The following is a 20487-nucleotide window of genomic DNA, read 5'->3' on the forward strand; positions in this document are numbered from 1 at the left end:
AGAGAGAGAGAGAGAGAGAGGGAGAGGGAGAGAGAGAGAGACTCCTATGTTTCTCGGTTAATTTGTGAAAGGCATCATTGTGCATTAATTCTCAAGGTCATAAATATGACCTTGTCAACTGTTGGCAGTGCCTTCTCCCTTAATTCGTCTACCCTTTCACTTCCACCTACCCTTAATCCTGACACTGAATTGGTAATGAAGGCACTTCTAAATCCTTGAAGTTTCTTATACATCCTATTGTTTTTCATAAATCCTACTGGCCTTATCTTGGTTCAGGTTTTCATAATCTCCACTATAGTTTGCAGCCACAGCTCCTATTCTTGTCTCCATTCTCAACAAACTGATATTTCTGCTCTACAGTTTTTCCCAGAGAAACATCCATTAAAAATTGTTTATAATACCATTTTCCTGCTTAAAATTTGTGAAATGATCCTTACCCTTTTCAGAATAAAAATCTAACTCTTCATGATTCTAACTACTGCCTTGAATTCTAACTTTTATCTTCTGCCTTTCTCTCTAGGCAGATCTCTTTAAATTTTCCAAATGACTCATCTTTGTGTTAAGGACACTCTGCAACTTTTGAAGTTCCCTGAGCTTACCATGCCCTTTCACATCTTTGAGTTTTTATACAAATGGTCCCCTTCTGTCTAGCTAACTCTGGCTCATCCTTTATAATGACTCTAGAATGTCACCTTCCCCAAGAAATGTCTCTGACTCAGAAGCCTGGGTTACATTCCACACACTCCTGAACACTCTGGGTTTACCTCACCCTATTTATTCATCTATTTCCTCAATAGAGAGAGTGACCTCCTCAAGGACAGAGACCATGTCTTACTTCTTGGTATCTGTAGGCCTGGCAAAATGCTCACAACACAGTCGGCATCTGAGGGATGTATAATTTACTAATAACAAATAAGAGTTCCAGTAAAGATGGTAGAGTAGGTGAATTCTGTGCTCACCTTCTCCCATGACCATATCAAAATTACAACTATAGAACAATCAACCTAGAGAACCACCTGAAAACTAACTGAACAGAAATCCTATAACTAAGGATATAAAGAAGAAGCCACATTGAGACGAGTAGGAGGGGTGGAAATGTGAAACAGGCTGGCCACATACCATGATGGTTGAGAACCAGGAGGGGATATCTCAGCTTCAGAGGACCCTAACAGGAATGAGGGGGTCCCAGCTTCACACTGGGATCCTCAGCCCAGAACAGGAAGAAGAGCCCCTACAACATCTGGCTGTGAAAATCTGCAGAGATATCATCAATCGTGTGAGATGGAAAGTTGATGCCCTCTAAAAGCGCTCCCACATGGACTCACTGGCTCACAGGCACTTACCTTGAGTTCCAGCGGAGAGACAGCAGCACAGAAGGAGCCAGGAACATACTGGGAGAAACTGAATCTGTGGCTTCAGACAAAGGCCGCCATTGTCTCTGCATTGAACACTCCCACTACAAATCGTGCAGGGGCAGGCAGGCACCAAATCCGAGTCTGCATTAATCTGGTGAAGACTGCTCAGCTGACCCTGGTAACTCCATGAGACCCAACTCCACCCAATTTATATACTGCCCTTAGCGCTTTCAGCAGCTGGTAGCTGCACTATAAGCTTTCTTAAAAACTCTACAAGTTTTGCAGGGCCCAGGCAGTGTCTGGCCTCAGTGTGCCCTGTGCATCTTTTTGGGCCCTAGGCCCAGTGAAAGTGGCATCCAGCCTTGGGTTAAAGCATGGTTTCTGCCACACACCTCTAAGCCCAGTACAGGCAGCTGCCAAACTTGAATCACTTTGTAGCTCATAGCAGGTGGCCCTGGACTGGGCACAGGTAGAAGCTGACATTGGTCTGTAGTGGAGACCTTCCTAAGAGGTCCCAGAGCCAACATACCCAGTGCACAACTTCAGACCACAACAGAGCTCCAGCCGATAAGTTCCACAAATGGCACACCCAAAGGGTGCTCTTGGCAGATACCACAGCCCTGCTGGGGCAGACTGGCTCCATGGGGTCAGCTCCCACTGTGGTCGTGGCCGGACCTCACAGCCAGTCAACCTGTGAGTCAACCCCATGCAATGATGAACAAAGAGAAGTCAAGGCTCTACTAGCACAGGAGGGCATGTGCAATTCACACAAGGGACACTCCTGGAGCACCAGCTGAGGTGACCAAGGAAACTGTGATCCACAGGACAACTTATATAAGACCACTCTGCCAAGGCTGCTGAGACATAGCAGATCTACATAATACATAGAAACAAACACAGAGGCAGTCAAAATTGGGAGACAAAAAAAAAGTCAAAAATAAAAGAAGAGGAGAAAATTCCAGAAAAAGAACTAAATGAAATGGAGGCAAGCAATCTACCAGACACAGATTTTAAAACAATGGTTATAAGGATACTCAATGAATTTAGGGGAAGAATAGATAAACTCAGAACTTCAACAAAAAGATAGGAAACATAAAAAAATGACATAGAAACTATAAAAAAGAGCAAATCAGATATGAAGAACACAAACACTGAAATGAATACACTATAAGGAATTAACAGCTAATTAGATGAAACAGAGGATTGAGACAGCAATTTTGAAGACAAGGTGATGGAAAATGCCCAATTGAAAGAGCAAAGAGAAAGAAGAATTTTTAAAATGAGGGTAGTTTGAGACACCTCTGAGACAACATCAAGCATAACAATATCACATCATAGGGGAACCAGAAAGAAGAGAGAGAGCAAGGGATTGAGAACCTAAGAGAGCTCCCCTAAGACTGTCAGCTGATTTCTCAACAGAAATTTTGCAGGCCAGAAGGGACTGGAACAAAATATTCAAAGTGAATTAAGATTACTCTACCCAGCAAGGCTATCATTGAAAACTGAAGGAGAGAGAAAGATCTTCCAGGCAAGAAAAAGCTAAAGGAGTTCATCATCACCAAACCAGTAATGTAAGAAATGTTAAAGGGACTTCTCTAAAAAAATGGGGAAAAAATAAAAACATAAATATAAATAATAAAATGGCAATAATGCCATACCTATCAAAAATCACTTAAAATGTAAATGGATTAATTGATCCAATCATGAGACACAGGGTAGCTAAATGGAAAAGAAAACAGGACCCATACATATGCTATATACAAGAGACCCGCTTCAGAGCAAAAGACACACACAGACTGACAGTAAAGGGATAAAAAAAGGTATTTCACACAAATAGAAACAAACAAAAAGCTGAGGTAGTGATACTTATATCAGACAAAATAAACTTTAAAACAAAGGCTCTAAATAAAGAGACAAAGAAGGACATTTTACAATACTAAAGGGATCAATCCAAAAAGAGGATATAACTCTTGTAAACATTTATGCACCCAACATAGAAGCACCTCAATATATAAAGCAAATATTGATGGACATAAAGGGAGAGGTTGACAGAATTACAATCATAATAGGGGACTTTAATACCTTATTGTTATCAATGGATAGATCCTCCAGACAGAAAATCAAGAAACAGTGGACATATATGACACACTAGATAGACCACATGGATTTAACTAATATTTTAGAATATTTTACCTCCATGCAGCAGAATATACATTATTTTCAATTACACATGAAACATTTTCCAAGAAAGACCACATTTTAGGCCATGTTTCAGTAAATATAAGCAGACTGAAATAATATCAAGCATCTTCTCCAACCACAATGGTATTAAACTAAAAATCAATAACAAAAAAAAACAAACAAACTGAAAAACACACAAACATGTGGAGGTTAAATAATGTGCTACTAAACAATGAATGGGTCAACAATGAGGTCAAGGAAGAAATCAAAGATAACTTGAAACAAAGGAAAATGAAAACACAACCCAAAATCTATAGGAGAGATTGAAAGCAGTCATAAGAGAGAAATTCATGGCAATACAGGCCTACCTCAAGAAACAAGAAATATCTCAAACAATCTACCCTTACACCTAAAGGAACTAGAAAAAGAAAAACAAACAAAGTCCAAAGTGAGTAGAAGGAAGGAAATAATAAAGTTTGGAGCAGAAATAAACAAAATAGTCTTAAAAAATACAAAGGATCAATGAAAGCAAGAGCTGATTCTTTGAAAAGATGAAAAAAATAGTAAGCAGTTAGCCAGACTCATCAAGGAAAAAACAGAGAGGAGCCAAATAATAAAATCAGAAATGACAAAGGAGACATGACTACTGAAAACACGAAAATACAAAAAACTACATAAAAATACTATGAACAATTATATGTTAACAAATTGGACAATGTGGGAAAAAATGGATAAATTCCTAGATACATACAATCTTCCAAGACTGAATCAAGAGGAAACAAAATACGAACTAACTGATTACTACTAATGAAATCAAATCAGTAATCAAAAAACTCCAAACAAACAAAAGTTCTCAACCAGATGTCTTCACAGGTGAATTTTACAAAACATTCAAAGAAGAATTCATTCCTATCCTCAAGCTACCTCAAAAAATTCAAGAGTATGGAAGGTTCCAAAGCTCATTTTTACAAGGGCAGTATTATCCTGATCCCAATATCAGACAAAGACACTATAAAGAAAGAAAATTATAGCCCAATATTCCTGAGGAACGTAGGTGCAAAATTCCTCAACAAAATATGAACAAACTGAATTTAGCAGAATATTAAAAAGATCATACACCATGATCAGGTTAAATTTATTCCTGGGATGCAAGGTTGGTTCAATATCTGTATATCAATTTACATGATACACCACGTAAACAAAATGAAGGATAAAAATCATATAATCACCTCGCAGAAAAAAGCATCTGACAAAATTCAGCACCCATTTATGATAAAAAAACAAAACAAAACAAAACCCTCAGCAAAGTACGGATAGAGGAAACATGTCTCAACCTAATAAAGGCCATATAAGACAAACTCACATCTAACAACATATTCAACAGGGAAAAGCTATAAAAGTGTTTTCTTAAGATCAGGAAGAATACACGAATGTCTACTTTCACCACTTTTATTCAACATAGTATTGGAAGTCCTAGACACAGCAATCAGACAAAAAAAAGATATAAAAGAAAAAGACATCGAAATTGGAAAGAAAGAAGTAAAACTGTCATTATTTGCAGATGACATGATCATATATATATGAGATATACATATATATCATATATATACATGTATATAATCTATATATGTATATATATTATATATGTATACATATATAATATATATACATATACACTTAAGATCCCACCAGAAACTATTATAACTAATAAATGAAATTAGTAAAGTAGCAGACTACAAAATTAACATTCATAAATTGGTTGCAGTTTTTTTCCCCAATAACAAACTATTAGAAAGAAAAATTAAGGAATCAATACCATTCACAATTGCATCAGGAAAAAAAAAACACCTAGGAATAAATTTTACCAAGATGTAAAAGACCTGTACTCAGAACATTATAAGACAATGAAGAAAGAAACTGAAGATATCAATAAATGGAAGCATGTACCATGCTCACAGATAGGAAGAATTAACATGGTTAAAATGTTCATTTATCCAAAGCAATCTATAGATTTAAAAGCAATCCCTATCAAAACAGCAATGCCATTTTTTTACACAACTACAATAAATAATTCTAATATTTATATGGAACCACAAAAGACTCCAAATAGCCAGATCAATCTTGAGAAAGAAGATCAAAGTTGGAAGTATCACACTACCTGCTATCAAACTATACTACAATGTTACAGTAATCAAAACAGCATGGTACTGGCATAAAACCAGACAAATAGATCATGGAACACAATAAAAAGCCCAGAAATAAACCCATGCCTATATTGCCAATTAATCTCTAACAAAGGAGGCAAGGATAAACAATAGGGTAAAGACAGTCTTTCAATAAATTGTGTTGGGAAAAATGGACAGATAACATGCAAATAAATGAAACTAGACCTAAACAGATGAAATTTCTTACACCATATACAAGAACAAACTCAAAATGGATTAAAGATTTAAATGTAAGACCACAAATGATAAAACTCCTAGAAGAATACATAGCCAATAAATTTGCTGACATTGCTCTAAGTAATAGTTTTTTCTGATATATCTCCTTGGGCAAGGGAAGCAAAAGAAAAAATAAACAAATGGGACCTAATCAAACCAAAAACTTTTTGCATAGCAAAGGAAATCATCAACCAAATGCAAAAACAACCTACTTACTGGGAGAAGATATTTAGTAATGATAAAGAATATCCAAAATTTATAAAGAATTCATACAACCTAACACCAAGAATACAAACAATCCAACTTAAAAATGAGCTGAGGACCTGAATAGACATTTCTCCACAGATAGCCAATAGACATATGAAAAGATGCTCGACATCACTAAATGTCACAGATACGCAATTAATACCCCAGTGAGATATCACCTCACACCGGTCAGAGTGACTATCATCAATAAATTAACAAACAAGAAGTGTTGGCACAGATGTGGAGAAAAGGGAACCTTTGTGCAGTTTTGGTGTAACTGCAAATCGGTTCAGTCACTATGGAAAACAGTATGGAAGTTCTTCCAAAAATTAAAAGTAGAATAACTGTATGATCCAGCAACTTCACTTCTGGGAATTTATTTGAAGAAATCCAAAACACTAACTGAAAAAGATATATGCACCCCTATGTTCATTATTTACAAGATACGAAAGCAACCTAGGTGCCCACTGATAGACAACTGGATAAAGAAAAAGTGGTATATATATATACAATAGAATATCACTAGGTCACAAAAAAAGAATGTAATTTTACAATTTGTGACAACATGGATGGACTTAGAGAGTAACACACTAAGTGAAATAAATCAGATAGAGAAAGACAAATACCATATGATTTCACTTATACATGGTACCTCAGAACAAAATAAACAGGAAGAGACTCATAGACACAGAGAAAAAACTGATGGTTGCCAGATAGGAGGGGTGTGGGGGGCTGGGTTCAAAAGGTGAAGGGATTAGGAAGTACAAATAGTAGTTACAAAATAGCCATGGAGATGTACAACATAGAGAATACAGTCAATAATATTATAACAACTATGTATGGTGCCCGGCTGGTACAAGTTACAGGGATCACTTCTTTAATTATATAAATGTCTAACCACTATCTTGTACACCTGAAACTAATGCAAAACAATTTTGAATGTCAACTGTAATTGAAAAAGAAATGAAGGTAGAAGGGAAAAGATAAATAAATAAATAAATAAAGACCTCATCTATTATTAAAAATATAAGAATCTATAGAAACTTTGACATAGCCAGCTCTAATGTCCCACTCTAAGGGAACAAAAGAATTAATGCTTATGTTCTTGTTCATGTGACTTATATTATGAATAAAGATAATTTCATTAAATTCCAGAGAAATTTTTTTTACTTGAACATAATTTAAAGGGCAAGAATATTTTTTTGACAAAAAGTATTTAAAAATCCAAATAATTTATGTGCATTGACAAAGCCACATGATCACAATAGTATAAGTACTCTGACAATCCATATGAATGCAAATACTTCCTCTAAAATTATAATTATTATTTACACATCTAACAAATATTTAATAAACACCTGCTGTTAGACTGTGTTTTGGGTGCTGGGGTTACAAAAGTGAGCATATGAAATTTTGTTGTAATTTGTAGTATTGTCTGGAAGACAGACATTAATCAAATACTACGACTAATGAGTTTATAACTACAAAATGAAATAAAGTACGCCACAAAAAAAAAATGCAGTTTTATGAGTGTATTTAAGAAAGGAAGTTGGGGCAGACCCGAGGTGAGTAGGTCTAAGCTGAGCAAAGGGGACACGGAGAAACAGCACGGTGGTGGAAAGCACCCATGCCAAGAGGTGAAGTGTCAGACATGAAAAGTGGCCTCTGTGTACGTGCGATGAGGCTGGCTGGACAGTCAGGTAGGGACTGAACTACATTGCTGCCTAGGAGTCCTGCTGAAGATTTTAGTCTTAATCCTAAAATGACTAAATAATTTCCATGGATCAGATTTGCAACTTGAAAGTACCAGTGTGGAGAAAGAGAGGGTGAAGTGCTGAGTGGATGCAGGACCAGTCAGCAGTCAACGCAATAGTTCAGTTGAGTGGAGATGACAGTGTGGACTAGAGCAATACAGGAGGGGATGGTCAAAAGCCAAACGATGTGATGGCCTCCCAGAAGAAAAAAATTATCAGATTTTTTGAAGACATTGCCATGAGAAGAAAGGGCTACAGAAAGAGCGGTCAAGGTGACTCCAGCATTTCCGGCATGTGCCATCTTTCCTGAGACAGAAAACAGGGAATGGCCGAGAAAAGACTATGTATTTTATTTTGGACATGTTGAGTTTGAGGTTCCTTTGGAACATCCAAGTGGAAACAATGCATAAGGAGTTGAACACACTAAATACACTAGAGTCCAGGGAAAAGATCTGGACTGGAGGTATACATTTGGAAAGAGGCACAAAGTTTGTAATTGAAGTTATAGGTGCGGATGGCATTGGCGAGGGAAAGAAAAGGCAGTGAGATTTCCACTGATGCTTTATCACTCTAGCTGTCATGTGGAGAGTCTGGTCCATTGTGTTCTCTTCCAGTAATCCTTTTTCTGCACTTTCCCTTTCTGAGTTCTCTGAATTACAGAATTTATGTGGAAAAGAATCTTACAGGTCATTAGGTTTAACCTCCAAATTTTGGAGGTGAAGAAACTATAGCTGTCTTCCTAAGGCCATGCAAGTCCTTGGAGGTAAAACCAGGACAAAAGCTCAGGTCCTTTTGACAAGTGCTCCGAAGAGCTTCCATTTGGCAGGCGGGGGTGGTGGAGACAAATGTAAGTGTCCCTGGTACTCAGAATCTTTCAGGTTCTGAATATACATCTGTCCTAATGAAACAACACAGGCACATGCAAAAGACAGCACTTAGGGGGGCAACCCATGGTGGTGGGGAAAAGGGAATGTGATCTTGAATTGGACCGATTTGGTTTGAATATTAGTGAGCTGTGCAACATTGAGCCAAAATTTTGAACTCTCTGACCCTCCATTTCCTTCTCTATAAAATAGACATAAACAATAATTACCTTGCAGTGTTGTAAGAAATAAAACTAATATTTTAAAAGCCAATAACTACATAGTAGGCTCCCAAATTACTAATATTTTCCTCCAAAGTAAAAAAAGATGTCATATATAATACACAATTGTTATTCTAATTGTTATATATAAGCAATGTTATTTTAATATATAAAATAAAAATAACAAACCCTTTTTAAAAATACATCTGTTATTAAAAAGAAAATTCCAATGACTGATTCCAAACTCTTGAAACATTAAATATTGAAGAAGCAATTTTTTTTTCTCTAATCAGGATTTAAAGCCTATTTATTTTGGGTTTATATGCTTAAACCCTTTACAGCATCCATGATTGTGAATAAAAAAATCTATATCCAAATAATATTCAATGTTATTGCAATGTATTTTCTAGAAATAAATCACCAATGCCCCCCCCATTTTAACATCTTGTTAAGCAACTGAAAACCTCTGTTATCAGTTTTAATTCATTCAAATAAGCATGTAGCTAAGATAAATGTTATAGTTGTAAAATAATATCAGAGATTGATCAAATGCCATGAAAAATGGAAAATAAATATTTTCTCTTTTATTCATAAACTTGTGTGTTCCATCTGAACTTGGATCTGTATTCTGCTTCCATTTAGGGCTTAAATACAAAGGATTTTCAACTGATACAAAAGTGTCTTAGTGTGCTTTACCAAAGGTTTTCAGATGAAAGATGAATAAACATTGTAAGATACAGGATATGAATTCTAGAGCAACAGTGCTTATGTAGGAATAAGACTTGTAGGTTTGTTTCATTCAGAGAAAATCTTCAGCAAAATCTGCAAATATTATATTTTTAGCCTTATAGTTATGTTTTTCCAATTCGAGGATATGATTGCATAAAAACTGCACGAACACTTTTATGAAAATCTCATGCAGTAATGTTTGAACTTCATCTTTCATTTTATATTGTGATGGAGAGCTTCAGTTCAAAGGCAAGCTATAGCTCCCCTTGAAAGGTGAGGTTCCTGGGGAAAATGACCCCTTAACACACAGCAGACACTTCTCAGATTCTTCCAGATTTATTCCTTATCTACTCCAAAACATGACTTGAAGCAATTTATACTATTATCTTTCCTCTCTCTCCCTCCCTCCTTTTCTCTCTCTCTCTGTCTCTCTCTCTCTCCCTCTCTCTCTCTCTCTCTCCTCTCCCCTCCTCCTACACACCAAATTAAAACAACAACAGCAATAAAAGACAGACAAAAAAAAACCAAGTAGAAGAAAAAGGAAGGTACATATGTCAGGGATGAGTCAGGTGAGAAAATACAAATGAAATGTTAAATTTAGCACTGAACTTCCTAGAAACTAGAGAAAACAGGAAAAGGAAAATACAGGTTGCACATATCTAATTGTTTTTAAAAAGGAAAAAGTCAAGTTTATCTTCAAAGACAAAAGTTTCTTAGTATTCTATTATAGGACAAATGCATTTCATGGATGCTGTCATAAGCAATTCAGAGAACAGGAAGTAAATATCCTTGATGGAAACTTTGCAAAAGGTGTAAAAAAAAAAAAGTCTGTAAATAATCATGTCTCTGCCTGCTCTGCAGGCTTCTTTGTCATTCTACCCAAACCTCATAGCGTTATTTCTTTTGGAAGGTAAGGACAAGGAATTCGGGTTCTTGGTTGAAGGTCTGATTATAATGTGAAATTGTTTGAACAGCTCTGCTACCACAGCTGACATTTTTAACCTCTACAAACAGAACTCACCTCCCGGCCCTAAGATCTGGTTATTTGTACTCTGGTCCTAATTATTACCCTCTCACCAAGGCGGAAGGCTCCCTGATCACTGGTTTTCTTCTGGTCCTTGTTCATGAGGAAGCATCGCCACTCTGTTCATGAATCCTGTCACCCACAGCCCCTCCATGTGCTCGGCACCAGGCTCCTTACTCCCGTCACTTGTCACTTGCTGACGAGGCTTTGGTTTGTCTTTCCTCACCTCTTCTCTTAGCCTTGCTAGCCCAGGCCCCAGCATCCCTGAGTCCCCAGCATGGCCCTTCACTGCCTCATGGAGCCCAGGAACAGCTTTCTAACTTATTATGCATTCATTCCCTCTTGGGCTTCTCTAGTCACTGCCAATCAAGCTTGTGGGCTTTTCCTATATCTAATAACGATTCCTTTATCTTACAGTCACCCAATTAAAAAATAAACACCAAAAACTGTTGTGTCATATCCTCTTTCATCTTCATATGCAGTCATGCACAAATCCTCATGCTTTTTCCTCTCTATTCCTTCCTACCACATATCAGAATCTTGGCATGCAAACTATTCCTGCAAGAGCCTTATATCTATGGCAGAGACAATGGCCTTCCTTGAATACCAGTTTAGCCTGAACACTTTCATCATAACATTCTCTGTAAAAAGTTTTAAATGTCTCCATAGTCCCCCATGTATCAGAATTAGATTCTTTTGGTTGGCTATCAAAGACCCTCATAATCTAACTCAACTGTATTCGTCCCTGTCTATCTACCCTGTTTTCTGCAGTTTGGTTACTCCCAGTTCTGCACTCACAGCTGATGGCGGTAATGATCTTGAAGCTGATATGACCCCTCCTTTTTCAAACTCAGCTCATCACAGATTTTTCAGGAACCTTTTTCTGACTCCTCATTGATTCTTTTCACCCTCCTAACTTCTATATATTGTCTACATGACATTGCTTCATACATTTTTATTTTCATATTGTTTTCTGTTGTTTCACATTTTGTTCATTATGTCTTTGAAACTAGTTGAGAGTTGGGTCAAGATTTTTGCTTTTTTGCTTTGTTTTACTATCATGTCAAGTGTCCAACATGATGTTGAATTAGGCATAGGCATTTTATAAGTAGTTATTGAAGAATGAGTTAGAGGGTTTCATGGTGAACAGTTAGAATAAATTTTAAATAGTTCTACGAAAAACGCTGGACAAAATAGAGCTATACTGAATGCAAACTTACCAGAGAAGACGCTAGGTATCTTGGAGAGAAAGCTTTTGACAGTACGAATAGGAATTCCATTTTTTTCATCTTGCATGCGTGCTATGACGTCTTCCATCTAAATAACAACAACATAATTAAAACCTTTCAAACGTTGAACTTTTGAGAAAAATCAGTTCTCATAACAATTGTGTATACCAGTTTTGCCCAACTAAGAATAATGTCATATTTTTGCCTTGCTAGACTTTGTCACATTAATATGTTCAGTTTGGTTAAAAGAAGATGGAGAAAACAGCAAGAAAAGTGGCCATTTTGGGGTCCAGTAAGTTACTAACATAAACTTTGTGCTTTCATTAATACCTTTCTTGGGCCAGCCGAGTGGCGCGTTGGTTAAGAGCTGGCTTGGGACGCTAGAGGACCCCAGTTCGGATCCCACATATGAGGGCCAGTGACATTGCCCTCCACAGCTAAGATGCTGAACAACAGCTCAACTTGGAGCTGGGCTGCCATGAGTCGCTGGAGACAGCGTAGGCTGTAGCCCCTGCTGCAGTGGGTTGCCATGGGCTACTGTGTGTAGCCAGCAGCCAGCGTGAGCAGCCAGCAGCTGCCGTGAGCGGCCGTCCAGAAGCTGGAGACTGATCTACCTCTCCAGAGAAGAGCGCAATGATGGTGCCAACTTGGGCCAGTGAAGCGACGTCCTCCACAACTAGACTGAAGAACAAAACGACAGCAACTTGTCTGTTCCCCTTCCCCCAATTCCCCAGTGCTGTTCCCATCCCCCAATTCCCCAATTTAATAATAATAATAATAATAATAATAATAATAATAATACCTTTCTTCTAGTTTTACATTCTTTGATTATAAAGTTTGAGCTAAAACAGTGCTTATTTCTGAAGTGTCAGAAATCATTGTCACAGCAAAATTCATACTTCATTAATATTATTATCTCTACTGAACTTATCAATAAGTTCAAGAAAGAAAATAGAAACCCTAAAAACATCTGTTTGGATTTTCTCTTCAAGCAAGAGAGTGTCTATGTTTTGGTTTAGGATAAGCTTCTAAAACCTGCTTAGCAATACAAGACTGATGGCTAGCAACTGCTGCTTCTCTTCTCCAGACATTTACTGAAGTGTGATATGAAATACACACACACACACAGGCACACAGACACACACACACACAGATACAGAGATGCGCACACACACAGAGACACACACACACAGACACACATGCACACAGACACACACACACACACATACACACACACACAAACACACACACAGAGACACATACACATGCACACAGACACACACACACACATACACACATAAAAATGAATGTAACACCATAGCCTTCGGCCCATTTATCAAATTCCATTGTATATATTTTTCTTTCAATCTAATTAGCACATTTGCTTTTGCTTTTGAAATTTTTTGTAGTTTTAAAGGGATGTGCTATAGAATCTACTGTCGAACTCAATTCTGAATAACATTCATTCAAATGATAGCCTCAGACTCTCTTCATGTGCTTCTAACTCTGTGGAATGCATATACACACAAACATACACAAGTTTTAGTATGAAACTCAATACCCATTCATTCATTTACTCATTCCACAAACAATCACTGATCACTAACTCTAGATCAGACTCACCACTGGGCACTATGGATATGAAAATAAATATAATACAGTTCCTGTCTTCAAAAAATTCACAGTTAATATTGAAAACAATGGCAAAATTTGAGTTGGGTTTATAATTTAGTTAATAGTGTTATACCAATGTCAACTTCCTGTTTTTGATAATTATGCTATAACTACATAAAATGTTAACATTAAGGTAACATTAACTCAATGTTAATATTAAGGTAACATTAACTCAATGTTAACATTGAGTTAAAGGGCATACGGGAATTTTCTGTACTATTTTTGCATCTTTTTCTATAAATCTAAGATTATTTCAAATAAGAAGTTAAAAAATCACAGTCTAAAACGTATATCAATGAATTACCTATCAAATTCCCATCAGTGCAGTTTCAGAATGGTTTTCAACTAAGAAATCTTATTTGCCTGATTGAGTACTATCAAATTTATTAGCACGAGAAGTAACTGGGGATGTGGGAAGGATGGGTTTTAGAGTAAGATAGGTCCGCATTTGACTCTAAGCCCTTCTCATTATCATTCATGTTATCTGAGCAAGTTAAGTACCCTCTCTAAGACTTAGTTTCCTCATTTGTAAAATTGTGATAATAATATTTATAAGAACTCCTTACAACATTCATGAGATTGGCTTGAGACTGAGATGTGGTAAACTATTTTAAGGTTAAATAAACAACATACATAAAGTGCAGTATGTAGATAGGCAAAGAGTATTGAACTTCAAACGTCCATGCACACCCCTGACACTTGGAGATGCTTATTCTCCGTTCTTCAAGCTGCTTTTTCATGGGGAGAGAGCACTGTTAGCCTAATTCTTCTGCCTCTTACCGCCACTCCAGGGGAGCTAAGCTGACTTATCAGGTAGAAGAATTGGGAATGAGGAATTGGCCTGCAGGACCCATCCCAGGGAAACCCACATCCAATGCTGCTGATATGAACAAGGCTGCCCTAGTGGGTGAGCAAGTCTGTTGGGAACTGGGTTTCAGGATTGAAGCTTTGTGAACACTCTTCAGTAATAGCTTTATCAGCAATCAAGGTGATACTGTGACCCCCTATCTGCCTGACTCTTTGGTTGTGATTCTCAATTGGTTCAAAATTCAGTAGGAAAGAAAAGAAAGTTGTTTGTTGTTGTTTTATCAAGCCCCTGAAAGACCCCAACAATCACCAGATACCTAGTTCTTTTCATATAATAAAGATCTCATTTAACTATAGATACATTTAAAAAGGTACATCATTATGGCTTTTTATTTTGTCACTGTTTGCTCTTCATTTACCTGACACAATGTTCAGAAATGACGAATAAGCTGCTTTCCCTTGTCCAGTATCAGCCCACAAACCCTGGTATTATCAGCTTAATGGCTTAAACCAGGCTGGATTAGACAGACATGGGAACCTCTCTGACTCCCACTTAATCACCTCTGCACCCCAGGATGTGGCAACAGTCACTTTTGGTTGGGGGCTGAATTGGGGTGCACCATGATGAGTAGAGGTGTTTTCTCTGCAAAGTCATACCACCTCTCAGTTCATTGGATCACAAAGGAGTGAGATTAGAAATCTGGGAATTGAAAGTGACCTTTGTGGTTTGTTTTTAAAAATCTTCAATTTTTCAGAGCCATCAGTTTCACAACAGAAAAGTTTTAAACCCCATATAAAAATAGGATTTCAGTTCTAGGCTGGAAATGTGATCCTGGGAATGTGTTCAACTGATTTTATCTTTATTCAGATGTGATTTATTCATGAAATTTACCATGGCCTAGAATGAGCAAAACAAAACAAAAAACAAAAGCAAAGACAAAGGCAAAAATAACACCTCATTTTTAGAAGCTAAAATCAGTCACAAAAGCCACATAAAAAAATACAACTATGTTATTTACCAATGTTCCCTTAAGCATTCACTCAGGCTCTATTTTGGTATTAAGCATGCGTTTAACATGCTTGTCATCTGCTTTCTCATTATGAGCAATAGCTGGATGAGAAGGAGAATTCTACAAGCAGACAAACTATAATAATAGAGAAAACTAGACAGCAAAGAATGAGAAACTAGAAAAAGTAACTCTGATACACGTTAAAACTCTTTGGGACAATTTAAGGCCAAAGGCTCAGATATCTTAAGCATCCCAAAAGAAGATCTATCTATCTATCTATCTATCTATCTATCTATCTATCTATCTATCTATCATCTATCTACAATATCTACCTGTCATCTATTATCTATCATCTATTTATCTATTATCTATCAGCTGTCTTTTATTTATCATCTATTTGTCTATCATCTATTATCTATCATCTATCTACCCATCTGTCATCTATCTTCATAAGGATGCCATTGAGTTATAAAGGGTTAGAGTGTGATTACCTCTCATACCCCTTTTTTTGAGGATGAGGAAGCTGAGACTGGGATAACAGGACATAGGATTATGAACAGGAGAGATGGATATGCCTCAAGTAACTGAGGCTTTCTGTGAGTCTTATTTTCTTTACCCTTTGAATAAGAAGCAGATGATCTGTACTATTTCTCCTAGCTAAAAAATTACTGAAGTCTGGAAAAAATCATCGGTGTCAGAACTGGATAAGTCTTATAACTTAGCTGAAAGAGACTATTCCCTATCAGAAAAATAGATGAACCTATAAAATTCAACAGGACCTTTTACAAATGTATTTGCTTCCAACTGGGAGCACATTTTAATTTCAATGCAAATAGTAGAGTGAAACAGATAAGCTACTTTATAACTCTAAGACTCAGTTATTTTTTTATCTGTAAGATGAAATTAATAATAATAATAAGTACATATTACAGGCAATGATGAATGAAACAATGCTAATTAAATGTTTACCATAATTCTCTCATCATTGTCATCATCATTATCATAATCAATATAACTTTCTTCCCTCATCACTGTACTAGAAAGCCACAGGCGCTTTCAATCTTTTATAATCCAGTTGACAAAGACACATGTGGGCAAATGCCAAGTATTTATTAGAAGCAATAAATTTTCAATCACATAATAGACAGAGATATTTATGTACAAGCTCTCTCTTAGATTTCTTATGGAAGACTGGGTTTGTGTTGTCCTCTGAAAGTCAGGGGATTTGATTAGAAGAAATATCAGGAAGAATGATTTTTGCATATAAGTAAGAACTATACAAACTATGAAAAAAATAATATTTAGAAGACAGGGAGAAATGAGATTGCATCCATTTTTGACATAATGAAAATGTCTCCTCTCATGTATTTTTGATGAATTTGCCTCTTAAAGTTTATTAGAGGATCAAAAAATAGAATTGAACTGAGATTAAATACTTTTTGCAAAAGTAACCTGTTTTCTCTGAAAATCAATTCTCTGTGTGTGAAAAGAGTAAAACAATTATTTTTTGCAAAGCAGTTTTGAGAATATCTATGACTCAACTAGCTCAAAAATTTTTATACCTCTATTATGGAGGTATACCTTTTTTATACCCTTCACATTTCAGTTACTGTTACTATCTTTTTTTTTTTTTCAGCTGAGCCATCCTGCCACCTGTTGGCAGCTCAGTGGCTGCTCAGCTCGGGCCAGGACTTGAACCGCTGTTACTCAGAGCTCAAACTCTTGAGCGAGCTCTTAACCAACTGAGCCACTCAGCCAGCCCACTGTTACAATCTTATAACTATCTGTTTCCCTTAGATGTGAACTTCTAGAGGAAAGAAATCTCATCTTACCCATTCTTGTATTGCTAATAAATCAAGTACTGGCCCATAAAGGAAGCCCAAAACAAACAAACAAAAATGGGGAGACATTGAATTTTAATTTATGGCACATATTTTATTTTCTGAGAGACTCAAAGCAAAACTCCAAGTTAAATTGATTTAAGATTTCATCTTCAGATGTTTGAAATATTTTATTTTTCTTTTTATCTAACATTTGATGAAAACTAACAGGCTGAGTCAAAAAACAGTGGACAAGAAGAGCTTAATGTATCATAAGCTAAAACATTCTTATTATTTCTGTTTCATTTGATACAGAGAATCTCCCTCATGTTTATTAGAGGAATTTCTTCCTTCAAAACATGAGGATAAATCAGTGACTGTTTATGAGGCTGTTCCTGCTTGTAGATGTGACACTCAAGTTCATGTTCATGTGTAAGCTCTCAAGATGAAAGGGGCTCTTTTTCCAGGAATTCATAATTAGCCTTTCAGTGAACTAGTTTAGATGTTAACTTCAATGTGTGTGACGTATTTCAAACATGCTCAGGTTAAACAGTCTCAACCCAAACACTTGGCAGAATGAAAGAGCATATTATACAGGTCTGTCTTTGAGAAGAGTTACGAATTATTCAAGAGGGGCGCACCAGACAGGGAACTCCCACATACTGATGAAAAGAAAATCACTGCCTTGAAACCTTTCTAGTTCCCTAATGTTCTAAACAATGATGGGAGTTTAATTAAATTTACTAGTAGCTATATTTGCCAGAACTTTTATCATAATATCAGTAATATTGATTTCATTAACCCAATAACTTTACAGAGACACCCTGACTGTAAGTGAAACATTTGTATGAAGTAAGTTCATTACATTTTGTACTCTGTAGTTCTTAAAAAGAAATGAATAAATCAAAAGTTCAAAGAAAGTTTTCTGACTTCTTATTTTAATCCACCTTTACACACAGGCATTTAGAAATATAAATGACAGACTGTAAGGGCATATTGGATAATTTTTTTTCCTACATGCACATACTTTCAAATTATTGTATGTAACCATCATTTTAAGTGAGAACTATATCACTAAAGTGCTTATGACAAAAAAACACAAACTTGCAAAATCTAGGTACATGCAAATCTGTCCTACTTCATCTTGAATATAGATTTATTTTTTCAAAATTTGGAAACTAGGGATTTTATCCTTTTGTAATTTTAGAGAAGTAAAGCAGAAGAGTTTTTTCTAATTTATGGATGTTAGTTTCATCTGTTTTTAAATAAAGCACATCTCTCCTCCATCTCAAGGAATATCACTTCTACTTTAAATAAATAGATAAATAAAAAACTATGCTCTTTGTATTTGTTAGGACTTACTTAGGTTACAAGTGACAGAATCCCGACTTAAATTGTCACAAACAAGGAAATATGCTGACAGCATTGTGGGATGTTTTACGTAACCCAAAGATCAGAATATGCGTGGCCCAGCTGCCCTTCAGGGCATGCTCTGTGCCCTCCATCTTGGCTCCTCTCCTTGTGTCTGCCTTCGTTTTCTTCCAGGCCCCGAGCTTCTCTTAGTTCTCCGAAGCACAGAGCAGGAAACATGGCTGTCTTTACCCTCTGATCTTTATAGTTTATAGTTAAGGAACCTAAAGAGAAATTGCTTCTCCCTCTCATTCCTACACCTGGATTTGGGGCCAAAACTCTGCTTTATAAAAGCTGGGAGAATAGGGAGGGGCCAATGGAAGGGGTGGCGACAGACAAAACAATGGTGTTCACCATAGCTTTATTTAATATGAAAAACCTATTGAAAGACAGAAGAATAGAGTTGTATAACAGAAAAAAATGTAGGAGAAGCAGTGTGTGTGTGTGTGTGTGTGTNGAAGCTGCCAAATAATGAGAGAAAGCCAAAGGAGGACAAAAAGTGATGCAGAAAAGAACTATGGGACAGACAAGCAAACTGGAGGAATTTTCACAGGTATAAGAGAAGAATAAGGAAATATCATGATCAAATAAGCCACTTGGCTAACTGACGTGTAATTTTTGGCCACGGTAGTATTTGCCCATAAAGTAGAAAATGTCAAGGGAGTTAAACATATATGACAAAGAAACAGATTTTCAGGGTATTTTGTTCCTCTTGGGTGTCACTTGTTTAACTTTCAAAAGGAGCCTAATGGCTAATATCAGAGTTCAAGTGGGACCGTTGTCAGTGCCTCCTAAAATACTGGGGGAAGCGTTCAAGGGACAATACGAATATGCTGAGCCTAGATGGTGGGCAGGATCAAGAGGAAAAGGGAGGGAGGCTGCAGAACACACCAACACCTAAATCAGTTGCTTTATCTTTAGCTTCCTAAATTGGGAATGCGCAAGACTCTTCCCTAGCATCTTTCTCCTTCTGCCCCCACATCCTAATTTAACCTCTTTGAAAGCTGCCTCTTTAGTGATTCTTGAACCCATTTCCACCTTTGTCTTCAACTTAGCTCATGTAGAGCCCGCTTGATACTCTCTCTGTAATGGAGCCCTATTTGCATCCACATCAAATGTCTTCTGTTGGCACCCACAACAACCCACTCAATTGAAGAATCCCAGCATCAACTCAGGAACAAGCCTGAATAGTTCACCTTGTGTTTAGATTTTGATTGATCTGACAACCCCCTGAAGTCTCTATAAGTTAAACGACCGTTCAAATTTCACCACAGTGAGATCCTTGCAGACCAGTCACTCCAGCCTTCTAATTTGCCACTCTCAGCACTATACCTCATGCTGCAAACACGCTCAGCAATCGCTCACTGCTTCACCTTCTCACATACTATTCCTTCTGCCAGTTGTGTCCTTCCCTTTTCCAACTGTCTGGGAAAATCCAGCTATACTTTCAGGATCATTTTAAAGTTTACTTTCTTACCAGAGTCTTTCCTGATCACTTCCCCAGTTTCTCTCATCCCAACTAAATATAATCATAGCTACTTTTGAACTTTATTTGCAATTTTTTTATATTTACTCCTACATTCCTTTACATGACAATGTATAAGTTAATTCTATACCTATTTGTCATTGCCTTTAGACTCTAAATGTTTTGATGATGAGATCTTTGCTATTTTACTATCTGGTGCATGGACGACGAGGAATTGGTCCAGAGAGCCTCAATTTT

The 20487-nt window shown here is 36.8% G+C and overlaps 1 protein-coding gene across 1 annotated transcript in view; it reads right to left on the bottom strand.

The window, feature by feature from the left end:
- RGS7 (regulator of G protein signaling 7) overlaps window positions 1–20487 on the bottom strand; it is a 469804-nt gene that overhangs the window by 211980 nt on the left and 237337 nt on the right. Inside the window, exon 3 of the mRNA XM_019647554.1 lies at window positions 12035–12131. Coding sequence (XP_019503099.1) covers window positions 12035–12131 — 97 coding nt within the window. The remainder of the gene's footprint in view (window positions 1–12034; window positions 12132–20487) is intronic.

The sequence above is a fragment of the Hipposideros armiger genome, unplaced genomic scaffold (genome assembly GCF_001890085.2).
Source record: "Hipposideros armiger isolate ML-2016 unplaced genomic scaffold, ASM189008v1 scaffold_113, whole genome shotgun sequence".
Classification (NCBI taxonomy): domain Eukaryota; kingdom Metazoa; phylum Chordata; class Mammalia; order Chiroptera; family Hipposideridae; genus Hipposideros; species Hipposideros armiger.